At 40.4% G+C, this 21,250-nt stretch overlaps 1 protein-coding gene across 1 annotated transcript in view; it reads right to left on the minus strand.

The window, feature by feature from the left end:
• The window catches only part of LOC101847845 (succinate dehydrogenase [ubiquinone] iron-sulfur subunit, mitochondrial), a 24,484-nt gene continuing 3,234 nt past the window's right edge, over window positions 1-21,250 (minus strand). Inside the window, exons 2-9 of the mRNA XM_005108826.3 lie at window positions 19,307-19,381; window positions 18,831-18,889; window positions 17,993-18,136; window positions 15,457-15,535; window positions 14,819-14,941; window positions 5,863-5,972; window positions 2,346-2,460; window positions 1-1,439 (exon numbers count right to left, since the gene is read on the minus strand). Coding sequence (XP_005108883.2) covers window positions 1,362-1,439; window positions 2,346-2,460; window positions 5,863-5,972; window positions 14,819-14,941; window positions 15,457-15,535; window positions 17,993-18,136; window positions 18,831-18,889; window positions 19,307-19,381 — 783 coding nt within the window. The 3' untranslated portion in view covers window positions 1-1,361. The remainder of the gene's footprint in view (window positions 1,440-2,345; window positions 2,461-5,862; window positions 5,973-14,818; window positions 14,942-15,456; window positions 15,536-17,992; window positions 18,137-18,830; window positions 18,890-19,306; window positions 19,382-21,250) is intronic.

The raw sequence follows: 21,250 nt of genomic DNA on the forward strand, positions 1-21,250 counted from the left end.
TCTGATTTTCTCTCTCATTTATAGGTACTGGTGAGATTGCACAACTAGACATAAGAGACTATTTGGAAAAAGAATGCTGCAGAAAATGTACAAATCCAAACTGTTGGGTATTTAAATAACACATTACACCCTAACTCGCCTGGGATCACCCGAAAATTTCCTTACACCCGAAACAGCCTAAGGTCTTTAAAAACGAAGTCTCTGGGGCCGAGATTTTGATTTACATAGTTATTACAAATTGTTTCTTCTTCTGTTTAATAATGAAACGAAATTTTCTGGGCCAGTAGTTTTAGAATTAGAGCCGATCGAAGTGCGATCGCATTTCTGACACTTCGAGGTGTCTCAACTTGTTGAAAAGCAACATGACTGAGTTTGAAAAAGGAAATAACGATGGATTTGAGCAAAAACAAGCATATGATAAACCAGATATTGATGAAAACGTTGAAGCAAGAGTTTGGGGCGATTCAGATTTATCAGATGTCGAATTTACATCTAGGGCCCGACCGCGAGACAGAAAGTGACAGTGACAGGTCGGACCACTCTGACTGAACTAAAGTTAAAACATTTCCAACAATTTCCGCATACATAAAGTTGTATTTTTCTGAAACAACATTCAATTCTCTTTCTACATTATATTTTTTCAAGATTTTTGGAATCTGTTTCGTATTTTTAAAATGTGTCTTTTAAACACTTGTATTCACAGAAGGTGGGTTCCTTCCTCTTGCTTAGGATCTAGGAATGGACTTCCCGTCCAGACCCTTAGGGTGTAATGTGTTAATAAGACATTCTTGCTATCCTGTGTGGTAAAGACAGCTTCTCCGACAAATGTCAGATACGAAAGTGATATACATATTTCAAAATATTTGGTAATGACTATTTAGTGGTATCAAACACATGGATCTCTCCACACATATAGTCTGCGCTTCACCTTTCTTCCACAAACAAGTGGGAACGTTATCCTACACAGCCTTTTTCTCTCCTACTCAAGGGTAACATTTCACATTTCAAGATTTTTTTGTTGTAAAAAAACACAATTTCTCAACCCAACATTGAGAATGGTGAAGATCTTCTTAACCAAACAAACAGGGCTAAATACAAAAGTTGCTGATTGTAACTGTGTCCTTTACAGAATTAACTTGACATATAAAAATGCTCCTCTAACTTCCAGAAAATTCTCCACCCTAGTGTCGGTTGGAAAACTTGTCATCTGCGCCTCAACACGAATCATCATAGCCCCATCCAATGAAAGCCCATCTCCAGTAAGCATATGTACATAAGCGACAAAGTGACACAGCGCCCTCAGCCCATTAGCCTGCCCCCCACTGCTTGGGTAGTCTACCTCCCAGCAAGGACGAAGAACGTCAATGGGCAGCCTTCTGCTTGTTGTAAGTCATCATCATCTTCTTAATCTCTCCGATGGCTCGGCCTGGATTCAAACCCTGCATACAAACAAGGCAAACATTTTGAAAAATGTGAAATATTTTACACCACAAGAAAACATCACGAAAAATGGAGATAGCATGGAAGTAAGAATTTAAAATATTCAAGGTTAAAACCTACCTTATTTTCAAAGGGAAAAATCTGTTTAGTTTAGTTTTAGTAGAGGTTTTACGGCGCTCGCAAATGCATAAGTTTATATGAGTGCCAAGGGGTGGATGTCAACAGAAAAGTCCTTACAGGGAATCAGACTTACTCTGCTCACCTCTCTAGCTTCAACAGCACAAAGTCTGCTTCGACTATCAAGGCACCCCGGAAATAGCGGGTCACAAGAGTGTAACAAACATACAAAAGAAGTCGAGGAAAATGACGATAGTAAGGATTAGGAATGGAAAAGCAGCAGTTCCCTGTTGTAGTTCAGGCACAGTTATGAGCATGACATTGTTAGATAAGCCCATTTACAATTCTACTGTGCACTAAAATGAGAAATGTCCCCCTTTTTGGGAATGGTCTAAAGACACTTCAGTCAGTGGCACCACCCCGGGGGGTTGAAACATCTGTACTTCAAGCCAGTTAATGCAACAATAAAGTGACCACAATTTTTTCTGTTTAAAACCATACGTCAGAATAGCCCCCTTTCTATCTCTAGATAGAAAAGAAAAATTAATTACCAATTGTTAATGACCCCTTAATTCCTAACCCAATCTCATCATCACAATACCCCTGGGGCAAGATGACAGATCCCTTCTCACATGAATAAATTATGCAATGCCTTTAGGCTACTTTGCTTCAAGCTCCATATTGTTATACTGAACCCACAGACAATGAAAGTCAAGGCAAGAAAGTTATGTGCTATGGTGTGTAATGAACTGCCTCAACTTATAACAATTTACAAACTCCCAACTGACCTTAGGGCAAGTCTTTGTGCAGTTCATGATGGTGTGACAGCGGTACACACTGTAGCCATCCTCCATCATCGCCATGCGCTCCTCTGCAAAGTCATCTCGAGAGTCAATCATCCACCTGCAGTAACGAATTACTTTTAGAGATAACCACATTTAGTTTGTTGACCAGTCAGTGGTCAGGTCAGTGTAGAGGGAGAAATTAGAACCAAAAAATACGTCAGGCACATTCCTTTACAATGGCTTCAACATTAAATTAGTTTCCGGTCAGGTCTCTCTTACCAGGAGTTCTTTCATTAGATGAAGAACTATCAAAATATGCTCATTTGTTTTGTCTCAGCACCACTGGATTTCCAGTAGGAAGATGGCTTAGGACCACACAAAGGGGAATATATCCTTGTTTGTGATGTAGTGGGTATTTTTTTTTTAATCATTATAGAATAACCAGTCCATTGATCCAAAAAAATCTTGAAACAAGTTCTTCACTGAATAAATTTTAAGTTAAAAATTACTTGTTTACTGTTTGTGTTGACTGTATTTCATAATAAAAGATAAAATCAGCTGAGTCAAAGTCGTAGTCATATGCTCCTCATTGACCTCATTCTCATTGTCCGAATCACCCTCCAAAGGCACAATTAGATCATCTTCAATGTCACTTTCATTTCCATTGCTACCATTCTGTGGGTTTTCTCCACCAGCACCGATAATTTCATTAAAATTATCCAAAAGTTTGCTTATCAGTCTGAGCGCCATGCAGGCGGCTTGCGAAGAACACTCAATCTTAGCTTGCGTGACCTGTGTAAACTGCAGTTTGTTTACATATATTGAATTTAGTCCAACTAGAATTTCCAGAGTTATGTCCCTGCTGCTCTCAAGAAGAGAATGATCATCCATTTTCTGATCGGTCGAAATGCCGGTTAAATACGACGGTTACCAAGTGTATACACTTCCCTAGAAACAACGCTACTTGCGCTGGCCGGTCTTGGCTGTAATGGTACTAGGCTTATGAAACGGAAGCAGCCAGCTAGAGTGGGTTAATGAACAATTTAGTGACATATATGTTATTTTTAGATTTCACACTAAAAGAGGGACCCGGCATAGCAGGTTTACCTCCTTTGAAGATAAAGAGTTAACTTTATTTTATTTTAAAAGCAAACAGGTTTAAAGTAGTAATATATTACTCGAACAATCATTAACCCAACTAGATAAGTAAATAAAAAATAAATGGTAAACCACATCTCCACCATCCACTTAGTAGGCCTATAAATATAAAATAAAAAAGTAACTGCAAATTTCAGCGAGTCATCACAGAAACACACATAACTATCTGGTGATTATTCAGCTCCTGAAGATTTGCCCTGATGCATGCCCCCAATTCCTGGAAAAGGGAAATAACATTCTAAAAATATACAAATATTATTTTAGATAATTCATTTTGTAAGTTTCTTTACGAAATGATATTTCGCGCAAAACGCTGCGGTACAATATGGACAAGTTATTTATTTCTTCCATTACAGTTGTGACTATCAGTTTTTCACTTGTTACCTATCTATTTTGTGGAATGAAAAAATAACCAACTCCTCTGGTGACTTAAAGTTACAATATTTCGGTAGACCGAGAAATTAACTTTCAACGTGTTTTTATTAAACCAAGATCACTTCACTTTTAATTTTTATGTATTTTTAAACTTTCCTTGAATTTGCCCAGTGTCAACTCCATCACACCCTACATTTCGCCATATTTACTTTTAAAATCACCCCCCCCCCCCCCCCGGCACTAGTTCTGGGTCGATTTCGACCATTCAAAACTCAAAGAAAGAAAAACAACACTACTTTCGCTGTATAGGCTCATTTTCAGATCTAATCTGTCAGTATTCCAAGACCTCATAGAAATGTATAGCACAGCAATGTCGTGCGTTCATCGATAGAAACACCGCCCCACGTCGCTCTAGGTTGAGAATCGATCGGCTCCACACAAAGTCGAACTAGTAATAATAATAATAATTGCATTTATATAGCGCATATCCATGCTGAAGAGCATACTCTATGCGCTTTACAACTATTATTACCCCAGCAGACCCTCTGAGAACACTCAGAAACATTCTCAGCTTCCGAGGAAGCATACAGTGCAAGCTGCGGATTTCACGCGCTCAAACACTATCAAACTGACAAGATCTTTCACTGTTTATAGCCAGGTACCCATTTCCACCTGGGTAAAGTGAGGAAAATTTGTGCAAAGTGCCTTTCCCAAGGACACAACGTCGGGCCCCTGACGGGATTCGAACCCACGACCTTACGGTTGCAAGTCCGAGAGCCTAACCACTAGGCCGCCAACGCCACCTGCATGTGAGCCTCATCCAAACCAGATTGTAAGAAAATTCTGCATACACCACGCAATCACCCCCCCATAACAGCTTTTGTGGGCATTATAAAAGGAAGGACCTCACCCTAACACTAAGCCTAACCTTAACCCTACCCTACCCATACCCTTTTAAAAAAAGTAGCCTTCTATTCTACTTTGTCTTATAGTGGTCCCTCATTACGGAAGTCCTCCCTCACAAAATAGAAGCACTTTTAAGGGTACATGATGGGGGTATCCGCCCCCCAAAAAGAACCTGCAACGGCCCTTCAGAAATGTGGGAAAAAAGGCTGCTAAAGTCTAAAATAAAAAAAACCACACCCCATATAAACAAGAAGCGCAATAGCCTACATTGCTATGATAGGTAATAGGCAAAGTCTGATACAATAACACAATAAAATTAGAATATGAATCCTCCATATAGTAATCTAAATAAATCTAGATCTAGATCTAGTAGAATAAGTGAATAGGAATAGGCTTTGAACGAAATGCGCATCCGAACAGAGGGATTCAGCTGAGTCTAATAAATTACGCACCGGATGAAATGCTATATTACCAACATTAACAGCATAACCAATAATAGAATTGAAATATGAATCCTCCATAGAGGTCTATAATGATCTATATCTAGATCAAGAAGAACAAGTGAGTAGTCTAGGCCTTGAGATGAATTCACACATCCGAACAATCAGTCAACGACGAAATTCAAAATGGCGGCTTGAGCACGAAACTGAAAGTAGATCTAATTTAGGTTGCCGTCCTTTTTCGTATTCGTATTTTTACTTATGTCGGAAATGCCGACGTCGGAAGTCGGCACAAAAAACAGAAACAGTGTGCAGACAAAGCCAACTGGAGAAAAGGGGGGACTGGCAATTGGCCAGGCCTCGCACTTCGCACATTGATTAATACAGGCGGGCCTAGCGATAGCATCGGCCGGGTCGCGGGTCGCGGGTCGGGTCGATTTTCGGAAAACATGTAGGTTTATAATTGGTTAAGACACTAGAAAAACTAACAAACTAGGAGAACAACATACACGAATCACACCAACTATACACTCCTCGCAATGGGGAAGGGGGTGTGTGACGCCAAACCATAATACAAGAACAAGAAACAAAGTGGTGTAACATTGCGAAACCACTATCTTTCCATAAAAGACTCTCCTCACCTGTAGGCTTGCATAAGTACGGCAGGTCCCAGGTACTTGTCAGAGTTCCACCAGTAGCTGGGGCAGGAGGTGCTGCAGCAGGCACACAGGATGCACTCGTACAGGCCGTCCTGGGAGACAGAATCACACACATTATGTTACAGAAGCAATTAAGGATGATCTTATTTATGAAGCTTTACCAAGGGTACATATGGGTGATGCATCAATATTCCAGACAAACTAATCTACAACTAACCTACAGACTTTAAAAAATGACTCATACGAGAGAAAAATATAAGTTTTTAAGGCACTGTTGTCTTGAGTCATAAAACGGAGACAAAAACTGAAAAGATTTTCATTACATATACCTTTTCTTGAAACAAGGAATAAAACATCATATTCTGTAAGGGTTAAGAGGTCCACATAACAGGCAAAGGATTTTAAGTTCAATTACCATGTAATATAAGACCTGTTATCATAAAGTACCCAACGAAACTCTGGTTGATGTCAGAGCGGCCCATCTCCTACGTGATTTTACTTGTGATAATGGAGGAGCAAAACAATTATTACAATTGGCAAATTTGGAACAAGTCAGACAGTTTCACCTTCAAGAATCAAACATGCACCTTCCTGGCCAGGCACAAAGAAAAGGTACCATATATGGTACTGCACTATCAATATAAGCCATATTGCACTTTTACTAACCCATTTGAGTCTGGGATTTATAAAAACCACCTATAAGAGCAAAATGCGCCAATTTAAAAGATCTTGTAAGGGAAGTCATCAAATGGTTGGTTTGATTTTTTCCTTTCCTTTTATGTTTTAAATCTAATTTTCCATCCCTGTAACCTATTTCTTTTCTCCTACAGAGGTTTTTTTTTTTTTTTTTTCATTCTCGAATTCCGAGAATCAATGGTCTATATTTAAGTCCTCCTTTAGACTCGATACAGCCGTTCATAATGTTCAAAGGTGGCCCCCAAAAAAGGATCCACTCAACCATGAGTACTCAAAGCTACATACACTATGGTATGGAGCTGTTTCTAGAGAAAAGAGGGGGGGGGTGAGGTTGCCCAAATACACAGCATTGGTGGAGTTGACATAACCTGAAAGGTGAATATGGGCTTTGCCAAGGAACCAAATTGTCATAGAGGAAATGTCCACATTATGAACACACTGCTGACATGCGGACAGTTGAAATGAAGGAATTTCATTGCTGCAGACATCGTCTATGGACAGACGTCTCATGGTACTTATCTACTGAATTCTGCACCCAGGCAACGTTTAAAAGGGGCCGAACGGGGAGTGTTTGACCTACTTTACTTTACTTTTCCAATCCAGCGGCCACTCGAATTCTAACCCTTTGGCCTGATGTGTGTTTGACCTGAAATGGTCGTTTTGTCTGGGAATTTTAGTTCTGATCCTGTACAGGTACTAACATCAGCCATTTAACAATATTTCTGTACCTTGTGCAAAACTTATAAAGTGAGTTGGTGGTGAGGAAATGCTCGATACAAAAAGCTCTCTTTTCTTTGCTAATCTTAACTATCACAGCAGTCAAAGAAAACTTGAGAAAAACTATCTGCAAACTTCTGTTGGCATGTTAGACCACTGTACAGTATGCAATGTAACTCAATTGTGGGGATTTTTAGTGGTAGGCCTAATGCGAACTAGTGGGCCATTCTACAAAAATGGGGACATAGCTGAAAATGGGTGGTTTTTTTAAGCACTGTGTAAACCAAAACTATTCTGTAGATTTATCCAAAATGAATATCAGACAAATTCCTTTTGACATCCAAATGTGCACAAATTTGAAGCACAAAACTTCAGTGCGGAGGAAAATATTAACAAAAAAAGTTGTAGTTATTTTTTGGATCACCCTGTATTTTAAAAGTTCAAAAGAATTCAACCACTAAACATCATATATACACCATAAATTTACACTACAGAAACACTAGAAATAGCACACTTCAATGCTTCAAACATAATTTTTTATAAACTGTCGCAGTTTTTGTTTGATGACCTTTTAAAAATTGGGAAAATGGTAGCACAAACAGATATCTGTTTATGGGTAATTGTCCAAACAGAAGTGTAGTGAGTACAAACAAAATTGCTTGATATAAGTGTAATTGACAATAAAATCATCCAAGCACATATCCTAAAAGTTTTCCAAACTAGTAACCTTGGTTGCTGTTTTTTTTAAACAGGGTTTAATTAACAAATGTCACAAACTTCATAGCTATGATTAATATCTCCTATTGATAAATGGCCACCTCAAGCTACTCAGTTCCTTTATGTAGGCCTATACTATATGATCAGGATAAAAAAAAAGGTATTTTTCTTTATCTGTTTATATCAAAAATCTAACACCAAAGATCTAACATTAGAACTAGACCTAGATCTAGCACAACCTTTCAGTCCCCCTCAGTGATTGCCAGTACTCAGATATAATCTCCGAGTTTCATTTTCAAAATTTTTATTCTCAGCTGATTCACTTCCAACTATGAACTCTAAACCTCTATCACAATTATGTAATCATCATCATCAATGCCTTTCACCCCTCGCAGGGTATAGGCCACATACAAGCTCCTTCCATTCATCTCTGTCCTGAGCCATCCTTCCAAGCTTGTTCCAAGTGAGCTTCATTTCTCTCATGTCCCTTTCCACGCATCTCCTCCATCTTTCCCGTGGCCTACCCCTGCCTCGTGCTCCCTGTGGGTTCCACTGCAGTGACTGTCTTGTGATGTTTCCGCTGGGCTTTCTTAAGGTGTGTCTCATCCATCGCCACTTTCCTAGTCTTATTTCTACTTCTATATCCTTTTGTCCTGTCCTTTCCCACAGCTCTTCATTTCTTATTCTATCCTGCCACTTAATTCTTAGAATACTCCTCATTCCTCTGTTGATGAAAGTCTGGACCTTATTCAGTACTGTCTTCGTTGTCTTCCAAGTTTCGCAGCCGTAGAGGAGCACAGACTTGACGTTGGAGTTAAAAAGTCGAATCTTGGTGCGCAGTGAGATGTTGCTTGCTTTCCAGACTTTTGATAATTGCTTGAAGGCTGACCTTGCCTTGGCGGTTCTTGCTTTAACATCTGCCTCGGTTCCACCTTTACCATCGATGACACTTCCAAGGTAGGTAAAGGAGTCCACTTCTTCCAGGGGAGTGTCTTCCACTGTCACAGCAAGGTTTGAAACTTTTCCTAGCTTCACTACTTTTGACTTGCCTGGATGTATACGTAGGCCAACACTCCTTGATAGGCTGTTGAGTTCCTTGGTCTTTTCTTGCATCTGAGCATGTGTGTGAGAGAGCAGTGCAAGATCATCGGCGAAGTCCAAGTCGTCCAGTTGCTGTCAAGGGATCCATTGTATTCCATTATGTTTGCCTCTGGTGGCTTCTTTCATGACCCAGTCAATTGCCAGTATGAAGAGAAAAGGTGAGAGCAAGCATCCTTGTCGCACTCCTGTCTGTACCCGGAATGGTTCTGAGAGTTGTCCTTCGTGGAAGATTTGGCAGCTTGTTCCATCATAGGTGGCCTTCACCAGCTTGACGATTTTCTCAGGTATTCCAAAATGCGGCATGAGTTTCCACAGAGTTTCCCTGTCCACGCTGTCAAACGCCTTTTCATAGTCAATGAAGTTGACCACGAGTGGTGAATTCCATTCAAGCGATTGCTCAACAATTATACGTAGAGTAGCGATCTGGTCCACACATGATCGGCTTTTGCGGAATCCTGCCTGGTTTCCTCAAAGCTTCTCATCTGTTGCCAGCTTGTTTCTCTCCAGGAGTATCCTGTTGAAGACTTTCCCAGGTATGGAAAGGAGTGTAATGCCTCTGTAGTTGTTACAGTTGCTGAGGTCTCCTTTCTTTGGCAGCTTGATTAGGTGGCCTTCCTTCCAGTCTGATGGTATTTCCTCCTTTTGCCTAACTTTTTCAAACAGAGCATATAGAATTTCCACAAACGTATCTTTCTCTGCCTTAAGGGCTTCCGGTGGTATATGGTCGGGACCAGCTGCCTTGTGGGACTTCAGTGTTTTTATAGCGGCTGCAATTTCCTCTCTTGAAGGTGGTTCCGTGTCTATTGGGAGGTCAATTCTGGCTGGAAGAATTTCTGGTTGGTTTTCTGGAGGTGGTCTGTTCAGTAGTTGATCAAAGTGTTCTCTCCATCGGTTAAGTTGCCCCTCTGGGTTGAAGATAGTCTTTCCTTCTTTGTCTTTCACTGGTAGAGTGGGCTTGCAGAACCTACCTGAAAGAGTTCTTGTAGTCTGGTGTACAATCCTCAAGTGCCCGTCTGTTGCTGCTTTCTCTGCCTTTTCGGCCAGGCCATTCAGGTAGGTATTCTTGTCCTTCTTGATGGAATTCTTTACCTCCCGGTTTACTTCAGTGTACTCTTGTTGTGCAGCGAGTTTATCAGTTCGGGTACGGCTGTTGTTGACTTGGGCCTTCAGCTCTCTTCTTCTTTTGACTTTGTCTAGAGAGTCCTGTGAAATCCATTCATTCCTGGTGTTGTCTTTGGGTCCTAGGGTGCTCTGGCAAGTTGCATTTATTGCCTCTCTTAACTTAACCCAGTGTTTGTTGACTTCACATTCATCCAGATCTTGAAAGGCTTGAAATCTGTTCTTTCGTTCCAACTTGAACTCATTCTTCTTTACTGGGTCTTTCAGAAGGCTCCCTTCATACTTTAGACGATTTCCAGCGGCGACCTGTGCATATCTTCTCAGTTTTAGTTTCATCTTTCCAAGGATCAAATGATGGTCTGATGCGACGTATGCTCCTCGTAAGACTCGGACGTCCTCCAGTGAGCGTCTAAACTTTCGGGAGATGCAAAAGTGGTCAATCTGGTTTTCCGTTGTTCCGTCCGGGGAGACCCAAGTGGCCTTGTGAATCCTTTTGTGTGGGAAGATTGTACCTCCAATGACCAAGTTGTTGAATGTAAAGAAGTTTTGGAACCTTTCTCCATTGTCATTTGCCTCTCCTAATCCGTGTCTGCCCATGATTTCCTCATTGTGACTATTGTCCTAACCTACCTTTGCACTTATATCTCCCATGACAATGTTGATGTCCTTACCTGGAAGTTTGTCGATGACATTCTGCAGGCGGTTGTAGAAGTCATCTTTATTCTCCACTTCTGCATCATTGGTTGGAGCATACACTTGTATGATGTTCATGTTAATGACCTTCTTCCTACCATCTCTTACCTTGAGTTCTTTCTTAGTTCCAAATGAGGCCATGATGATCCTTGGACCATGTGCTTCCCAGCCCCTGAATGTCTTTTGAGCTGTTTTTGATGTGATCATCCCTACTCCTTCCCTGTGTGGTCCATCACTGTCATTTCCTGAATAAACGAAGAGCTCCCCCTCTTTCATTCGCTTCTGTCTAGACTGGTTCAAGTGGGTCTCGCTGATTCCCAGTATATGTAGTTGGTATCGGCACATTTCTTGGAGAACTTGTGCAGTTTTTCCAGCCTCATAAAGGATCGTAACGTTCCACGAGCCGATCCGAAGAGACTTGGACTTGGATGATGGTGGAGGCTTCTGCCCAGCAGCTTCCTTTCGGCTTTCACTGCCTTACATCATAAACTCTCCATTTGGAGAAGATCCACGATCAACCAAGCAGTGATAATGGTTTTTGCTTGTATGTGTTTCTGTAACAGGTTCTTTTTACGAGAGAGGTTGTTAGCCTTGTGACTCAACCCCCAACCTGGAGGCAGGATGACTCTGTTTCAGGAGTCACTACCTGGTTCGCCATTTAGTCGCCTCGTACGACACGCTAGCACCACGTCAGTCCTATTCTTCTCAATGCCGAGACTGCACAGCTAATTATGTAATAGCCTTTGACATTTCCCCCATTATAATAAAAAATCTCAACACAGAGCGTTTTTGTCTCAACATTATAATGAACACTAGCTTCTTGACAGAGGTGACGGAATGAAAACATTATGGATTAGTTGAGGTGAGCTTCCAAACTCATCTGCTACACAAAAACTACTACCATACCTGCCAACATTGCCAAGGCCAAAATCTGTAGTTGACCTAAAAAATCTGTAGTATGCTATATTACCACTTGCCGCATACTTAATTAGGGACCCTTATTAATATTTTGACCCACACATACATGAGTGTGTTTGCGACTTCAAACAAATGTAGAAAAAGACAAAGAGAAAAAAAAAAAATTAGCAATTACAATGAAAAATTAAATTTTTATCCAGCTTAAATGAAAGATGGGTAAATTCTAAGAACTGTGGTTTTCAAATTTTAAAAATCCATTCATAAATTTAAAAGTTATTGGGATTTTTTGTTTCAAAATTTTGGGGGACTTTGAACGAAGTGACTATTCGGACAGTCCGAATATGAAAAAATGTTATTCGGACTCTGATTCTTGTCCAGCATGACATCACTTCCGACTTCCTGTGACTCGTGACTCTCGCTTCCTGTTCTGCCTCACTCGTGACTCGCCTCAGGCTGGGTAGAGACCGAAATCACTTCGGGCAAATGACGTTTTGTGCAGGAGCCGAGTTTTTATCTTATGATGAATTTGAGGCCGGCCTGAAAAGTTATAGCGCTTCTAATAAATGTTTATTTGTCAAGAGGTCATCAGAAGTAATTAAAGATGGCTCATTAGCGTGTGTCGGGGTCGGATGGGTGGCCTGCACACGTGTGGCTGTGTGTGTGTGTCGGGGAGGGGCACAAACGGTCTGGGCGTTGAACGTCGCATACGCGTCAGTCTTTTTTCCTCCGGCAACTGATCATTATTACAATAATAAGCTAATCTAGTCGTAGATCTACATAATGAATTGTGCGCTGGTCTATGGAATCAAAAGTTGCCGTATGCTCGGCTCTACACAGCAACACAACTTTTTCTTGGTAAACAATCGAGATGACACAGGCTTGTGTATTTGAACAAATAGGTCTTTTTTTTTACACAGCTCATAATATGCAGGTGCCAGGTGGTCTGCTAATCTTCAATTTTACCTTTTTCTACAACAAAAAAATGGGAAACATGGGGGGGGGGGGGGGCGTATCAATGAGGCGGTGGGCATCGGATCGGCAGATAAGGTGTGGGGGAAACTAAAAAATGGCGGAAAATTGGAAGCACTGAACGTTAGATCTATAGAACGAAGACACTTCCTTTTATTCCGGACCCGAGTCCGAATAACATTTTTTCATATTCGGACTCGAGTCCGAATATGATTTTTTTTTATTCGGACTCGAGTCCGAATATGAAAAAATGCTATTCGGACTCGAGTCCGAATAAAGACGGCCTTTATATTTATATAGGAAAAGTGGGATGTTTCTTGATGTAGGCCTACTTTGAGGAAAAACTATTCATAAGTCAGTAATGAGTTGAGGTATATGAATGAAACTTGGCATCTACGAGTGATTTTTAGTGCAGAATCTAATTCTGCTAGCACTTTTTCGAAGTCTATCTTTGGATCTTTAAGACTAATATTAAATTTGCATGAAAATACAGTCAAACCTGCCCTGACGGCCACCTCTATAAGACGGCCACCTGTACAAACAGCCACTTTCCATTTCCCCCTTGCGTTTTTTCTATATAATTTAACTGTGTAAAACGGGCACCTGTCCAACGCGGCCGCGGCCACCATATTTTAACACACAACCCTTATCATACTAAGCAATAACACCTGTCTTAGACGGCCATCTTAGTGACTCCATTATGTTTTGTCAAAAATTGTGCATTGGCCCCTGGCTTTGTGGGAGAGCTGTCATAATTCAATCACCTGTCGTTGTTGTTAGGTAGTCCCTCCAACCGGTCATGTTGCGTAGGCCTCTCCCACTGTTGACCAATAGCTACCAATTTTCAGCTGCTGGTGAGGTAGGCGTGTGATCCCTCATAACCCATAAACCCCGCCCAGAACTCATACACAAATCGTAAGTGAGATGAGTGGTCACTGTTTACCCAGTCTGTAACAAAGGACGTCAACATGAACTTGTCGTTCGTTCTTCGAGTGGTGGCGACCCATGTGTTTGTTTTAACATGGCACTCGGTTTTCCTCGTCTGATACATTTCATTTTATTGTCACCCTTGTGCAAAATCAGCAACAAAATAAAAATTACAAACAAAATACAAACCACCACCACCACCACCAACATCCACAACATCAACAACAACAATGCGGCTACTTTCGATTGGGACCACAGATGGGAAAGGTTTGTTTTCTTCATCTTGATCAGTCTGCCCAAGACGGCCACCTGTCTTATACGGCCACTTTTCTCCTTGACAATGGGTGGCCGTCTTACACAGGTTTGACTGTATGTTGAATTGCGCGACATCTCTTGAACTGTGGCCGATTACCCCTCTACACCTTAGCAAAGCAGTATCGGGAAAACCCGCAATGACGTCATTGGTAACCTGTTTAGTTTTAGCAGTTTTAACATTGTATTACTGTAAAACTCTATACTCTCAGGTTTTAGGCAGTCAATCACATGCCGCCTAGCGATCACGCGCCTCTTGCATGTCGGCGATGCCAGTAACTCTCGTGTTGGGTCCGTGATTTGGTTTCCAGCTCTAATGTTTTATCAATGGATGGGTGGTCATTTTAAATTGGTACGTAAAGTGTAGGCCTACTCCACAAAAGGATCTGAAATTTTACAGCAATAAAGAAGACTGGGGCGCTAGTTGTCGCTGGCAATCTCTCAAAATCGGTGGATTGTCAGTTTGACCAAACTGCAGGGTTGGCAGGTATGTACTACCCATAAACAAGATCCGATACGAAATTTCGATTAGCAGAAAGTAAATGATATATATGCAGTGAACTTGAAGCGCTTTCACATTTTAGTATTGGTCCAGCAAGGGGAGACAACGACAGGAATTAAGCCCTTGGTCCCGCTTCCCGCCACAGGTGTGAGAAAAGATTAAGTATTATGTTAATAACATTTTCTTTGAGCGACATTCCTATTTCGAACAAAAATCAAAACAAAAAAAAGGCCAGGGAGCGTTTTTGGGGACATCAAATGATCATACCAGCTTTGCTCTGTCCTCCACAGATTGCAGGTAAGATTCCTTGCCAATGTCTCCATCTTTCACGTCCTTCTTCTTTAGGTAAGGCTCAATGGAGCGGTACTGGGCATAGAAGTTGCTCATATCCTGAAAAACAAATGCGCTTGATAGATGAACAGTTTTTCAAGTGACAATGTAGCAAGTTGTTTTTTACAATCTTGAGTTCAAGAGAAGAACTTCTCTGTTGCATGACCATTGACCATCATCAAGCAGGTAAAAAAAACTTTTCAAACAGAAACAACAAAAATAATAGTAATAATAGTAATAACAATAATGATAAATTAATGTAATAGTAACAAAAACCATAATAATACGGACCATTTCTATGGCAGCCCCTCCCATACAATACAGTTTTACAGTACCTCTAACTTATAATATGATTTCCTTATATTAATGATCATTCATATAAGCACCCACAAACACATCACACATATTTAGATACATAAACCGTCTTTCTCTCTATTTAAGCCACTCACTCTCTAACAAGGAATTAAGACTAACCAATGGTGCCTTCCAACCAAACACAACTTATAACAGTGGTAATGACAGTACAAACAGTACAGTCTACAGTGAGAGAAGAAAGAAAAATTTTCAAAACTCACAGGAACCAAATCCTTGACCACATACATGTGAGGTAAAGGGTAGATCTTAACTGGCTTGTTGGCATTGTCATTAATTTTGCTGAAACAAAAACAACGGTAGATAAGTTTAAAATAAGAAGACATGAAAAGACACGTTCCAGACTCTGAACAAGCAGTAAACAGATCTAACAGATGTCAGTTTTTCTTCTGCTACCCTTTGTACTACAGTATTCTTCATCTAAGATCCAATCGCCTATTATCCTGGTTCCCTTAAGATCTCGCTGTTTTAAGAAAACAGAATTTTTACTTCACCAAACTCACTCGTAAGATCCCACTCTGAAGAATTATATTCAGTTAAGATCCCGCTATTTCAGATCATAATTTACGGAATAAAAACCCGAGCAGAAACAGCTGATCAACCAAGCGGTGAAAACTTGCCATCACTGTACTGCTTGTGTGGACATGTGTGTATCGGTACGTGGGGGAGGGGGGGTTGGGTGTTCATAATTGAAGGTGAGCAATGTCGAAGAAATGGTATGGTTTTTATTTCATTAAACATTTATGGACTGTCCTTCAAGGCACCTTTATCAATCGGTATTGAACAGGGATATGAACGCAGGATGAATGCCAACTGACTTAAGAAGCCACAGAACATACCAAGAGACTATATTGAAACATATTTCCTGACAATGGCACAGCAAAAGAGCGCCGATAAGTCCTGTGTGACAGTCAATTTTAACTAGTTTTCCTTTAACTATAAAGATAAATCCTGATCTGGGCCTGCAGAAAAGCCAAAACATCAACTATCAAAACGATCTTTGGGTTTCAGCATTCAGAGATTGTAAAAAGCCTGCATGACAAAACGTATCAAAGGAAAACTAAAACTCAATAGCTGAGTTCATGGGTGTAAGCAAAAAGTGACAGCTAAGAAAAGAAATTGAAATAATTTAAAGCTTTTCTAGTCATGAAAATGGTATTTTTCAACTGCCACTATTCGATTTGTCATCGCAACATTGACAATACGCAAATTCGGGAACACCAATCTCTACGATGCAGTCACCAAGCCTCTACTCTAGTCTAATTATTGCCCTATTACACTTTCAATTGTCGAATGTCACAATTTCAGAGCACCACTTCCACTTATTCCATATTTTAGTATCAATTTCTTGCACTGCGACCTCATCCATCTGCCGTAGAATCCCCATACTGACAATTTCTACATATGTAGGCAGATTTGAAGAAAAAAAAATTTGATATATATATATCTTCTTTCTTCACTCACAATTCAGTTTTCTTAACCAACACACAAACTTTCAAGCAAAAACCCAAAGACAGAAAGAGTGAGCAAATGAAAGAAAGGAGGAAGATTCACTATCGTGACTGGTCAGATTTGAGCTAATTTGCGCGTGAAAATGTATTGCAGACTGATCCACAATCGATGCATAGAAGGATAATGGAATGCTGCAAGTTACGGTTAATATCCGAGAAGTCACAGGAGCAAATGACAGATCCTTTACTACGGAATACCAAAAAGCAAATACTATCTGAATGCCTCTCTCTTTGTCTTTAAAAAATGGATGGAGTTGATTCTTGATACGATAATGCAGTAAGTTTCAGGATGTACGGATTTCCGTACAAAAAAGAAAGACTGCAAGCACTGCTGAATGGGTCATTTCATTTTTTTCTTCTATTCTCGGCATCCATATCAAATCCGGTAGTTTTTACACCTTTATCGGTATGGCGGTAGAAAAGGTCCAAAATCAGTAACTACTGGAAAAATTGGTGGATTTGGGCAGCCCTGGAAATCACATTTCCGTTGTAAATCTAAAATCATGTCTGCCTCAATATTATAATGATTGCCAAAATCTAGACAACTGTGACTAAAGGAAAGCATTGCGGCTCAGATGAAGTGAGCTTGCAAAATCATCTACTACACAAAAACTACTTCCAGTAAGCAAAAATCGAAACAAAACTTTTATTACCAAAAAGTAAATGATACTTGCTGTTGCATTTCCCGCAACTTGCAATGCGAACTAGAAGCCCTTTTGTGTTTTAATATTGATTTTGCAAGGGGTGCAGGATTTGATATAGGCTCTCATCTGGGCTTCCAGGAACAGGTCAGCTATATAAAGTATAATAAAGTCAGCACAGACTAGTTCTGCTTAAGGCAGAAATAAAAGCCAAAACAGACCAGTTCTGCTTTGTGTTGGCTGGGTACAATGGAAAACATGTCCTGGTCTGTAGAAGGTATGTTGGACACAAGATTCGAATACTTTCAGTTGATTGCTCTTTTAGTCTTAATGGAGTTTTTCACAGCACTTGCAACACAATAAAGTCATATATAAAATAAGAGCCGAAGATTAGAGATGGTACAACACAAAAAAGAAGGATAGATAAAGATCACAGATGTTTGATAAAAAAGGAGCAAAGTACGCCACTACACTCACAAACCACACAAAATTGATTGTAAGCACTTCAGACATGTTCAAACAAAATTCCAGGGAAAGGCAGTGAGATCACAACAGTCAGTAAACAAGAGTAGGAATTTGTCACTTACTAGAGGCATGCTAGAGTGTTGGTGCCATCAATGTTCATGGCACACGAGCCACATATACCCTCACGGCATGACCTACGGAAGGTCAAAGTCGCATCCATTTCATTTTTTATTTTGATGAGACCATCCAGGACCATGGGACCACAGCTGCAAGGGGAAAAAATAATAAAATAAAGAAGAATTGAAAAATAAAATATATTCAATAGTTCAATTTTCTAAAATGACAAAACCCAACCATTTAAAGAAAGACAACTGATTTAAAAAATCTCCCTCCACAAAAGGAGTAACTTTTTATTCTATCACTGATTCTGATGCTTAAAGAAAACAATCAAATTTACCCCCACAGATTAATCTCTTACCTTCCCCAGTCTCTCTAGTACTAATCCAAACATTATGTCCACTCACACTTCAAACCTAGTCTGATCAATTTTTAAATAACAAAAGATTTAACGAAGAAACAGCTTTACTATTTCAACTATTATTATTCAAGTTTCCCTCCCTGTACCATCCTCATCAAATCCTAAAGTCATGGGCTGATTTTTTCCCCTTATTAAAACAAAATGTCACCAAGCATGACTTTCAAACAACAAAATAACCAGAAATGAAAACAGCTTCTCTGTGAAGGAGAGTGGAGGAAAGACAGCCGTAAGAAGGAGCCTATGAGGTCAAAATGAGATAACCATACCAAAGCATCTAAAGTTGAGGTGACAGAAGAAACCAAAATAATATAATCAAAGACAAGGACTATGTCACTCCATCACTGAGGTTTTCCAAAGTAAAAGTAAAGAAGAAAAGATCAAAATAATAAACAAAGACAAGGACAATAGACAATGTCACTCACTCATTGAGGTCGACTTGGTATGTCTGAACTCTAGGCTTGTCACCAGGCTTGTCGGGATCCTAAGGAAACAGGTACACAAACATTTCCAACAGGCCACAACAGGCTTCCCCTCCACACACCAACACACGCATCAAACAACACACACACACAGACACACACACACACAAACACACAGACACAAACACACACATATTGTGCACGTGTGTGCGTCAGCACACACACATACAACACTCACACAACACACAAATCTACAACAATATCATCCAAGTTCTCACACATCAAATTAATACTAGTTTGCCATGAGCAGTGTTAACTCCCAATCACTAGTTCGCTTCCGAAACTCCCATAACTGACAAAAGCACACAATCCAGCAATGAAAAATACACTCAACTTTCAAAGCACAAATAGCTTGAATACAAATATTGCAACATATGAGACAACCATCTAAAACCTATAATAATGGCATAATGTCTTACCCATCTGTAGATTTCAAATTTCTTTAAGTCAGCAGCCTGAGCAGCAGGAGCAGCAGCACTCTGTGCAGAGCGAACCTGGAAAGAGAGAAGAGAGAGAACACTGTAAGTTTAAAAAATGGTAACATTTTTTACAATAATGTTAACTTAGTTACGCAATAAATAAACATGCCTATATATTTTCTTTTTCTTTTTTTAGGGGGGGGGGGGGGGGGGGGGGGATTCAAAGGCCCAGCCGGTGGGATCAAGGATCGCTTGTCCGATCGGCAAGCAGTGGTCAAAACATCACACCTCTCAACTGCTATCCTGTCTGATAATGACATGCGTCAGTTTTACTAATCCAATTGCCACCAGTGCTTGCCTTTCATAGGACAACTCTTTGACCTATTAAAAACAGAAACGTTTGAACATCTCCTTTGCTTCCACCCTTAGCCCCACCCACCAATGCCATCCCTCACAGCCAGCATTGTAACAACAATAAGAGGAACTCTTTTCTCGGCTGGCCTTACGATCAGGGCGGCAGGCATTGGTCATGTAATTTCACATCTCTGGCTTCTGGCTACCCAGGAAACTTTCCATAGTGGCTCACTACTCGAGCACTCTCGCGGGAAGTTGTGAGATTTCACACCCACACTACACTGACCATCTGCATCGCTCAGGGCTCACATCAAGGAGCTTAGAACAGACTGTAAACTCCTTGGGTCACATCTACCCCCAAATTGCACCCCTACTCCCCTTCCTCGCCCAGCAGCATGGCCATTGCGTTAAGTTTAGAGCCGACGGAACCAAACTTGCGAGTTTTGTTTCAAATCAGGGCTGAGGGGGCAAAGCATTTTCCGTCTTACACAGGTGAAACCCTTGGAAGGGAGCGGATTTTTCTTTCCGTTTCCGCATAGGACAGGTTTCCGTTTTATACAGGTAATTAAAGAGGGATATATCAAGGGGGGGGTGGGGAGATTCCGTTAAGACAGGTTTCCGTTTTATACAGGTTTCCTTTTAGGCAGGTTCGACTTTATTATATTCCGTCGCAGTCAAATGTTGAACCTGGGACCTATTGAATGGGATCAAAAAACTGTAACCTATAAACCACGAGAGCCCTCTCACAATCTTTACACGCACATATATATATACAACCGTCTAGCATCTATGTAAGTATCAAGGGTCAAAATATATAAAATTGCAGTTGGCATACATAAACTATCCTAAAACATGAAATTTTTTAAACCTGCCGTTTTCCAACCCCTGGCTTTTATCGTAGATTGATATCTGAACACCGGGGCTGCCTCTCACTCACGTGTGAGTGGATGAACAACGGATATGCGATGTTAACAAGTGTCTCACGGCTCTCACTTTCTTGTCGCTGCCATAGATCATAGTCTATCTTATTTTTCGCATTCACTAAAAGATCTACTTCTTTTAAACTTCGTTTTTCAAATAATTTTTTGGGTCCTTTGTTGCAAGTATCCAACTCTTTCAACTCAAAATAACCACAGCGAGTTTGCAAAAGCGAATAAAAAAGAGCTTTATAAAAATTTGAGTTTTAATTAGAAAACTACAGTGAAAGCCTTTGTTTGATGTTTCTGATGTGGAACTACTTGTTAGCACGTGATCATGTTTACAACAAAATGACCACTTTACAGAAAAAAGTTTGGTTCAGTATTTTGCAAAACGGATTATTTTTGTGACATTGGCGGGAGTGGACGTGCCCCCCCCCCCCCCCCCCCACTCTCCTTTTGTTGGCGTTTCGTTGTTTTTGCACACACACACACCCTCTCTCCTTCCAAAATGGAAGTCTGACATTCTCAATAGTCGACAGAAGAAGGTAAGTAATGGCGGATTCCACACAACTCGAATTTGTCCTCAACTGGAGCTGTCAAATGTGCCTCGAAAAAATTAGCTCGCCAAGTCCTAAAATTTACCAAAATGTTGATGTAAGTCATCAATTGG

This window comes from Aplysia californica, unplaced genomic scaffold, assembly GCF_000002075.1.
Source record: "Aplysia californica isolate F4 #8 unplaced genomic scaffold, AplCal3.0 scaffold00724, whole genome shotgun sequence".
NCBI classification, from domain to species: domain Eukaryota; kingdom Metazoa; phylum Mollusca; class Gastropoda; order Aplysiida; family Aplysiidae; genus Aplysia; species Aplysia californica.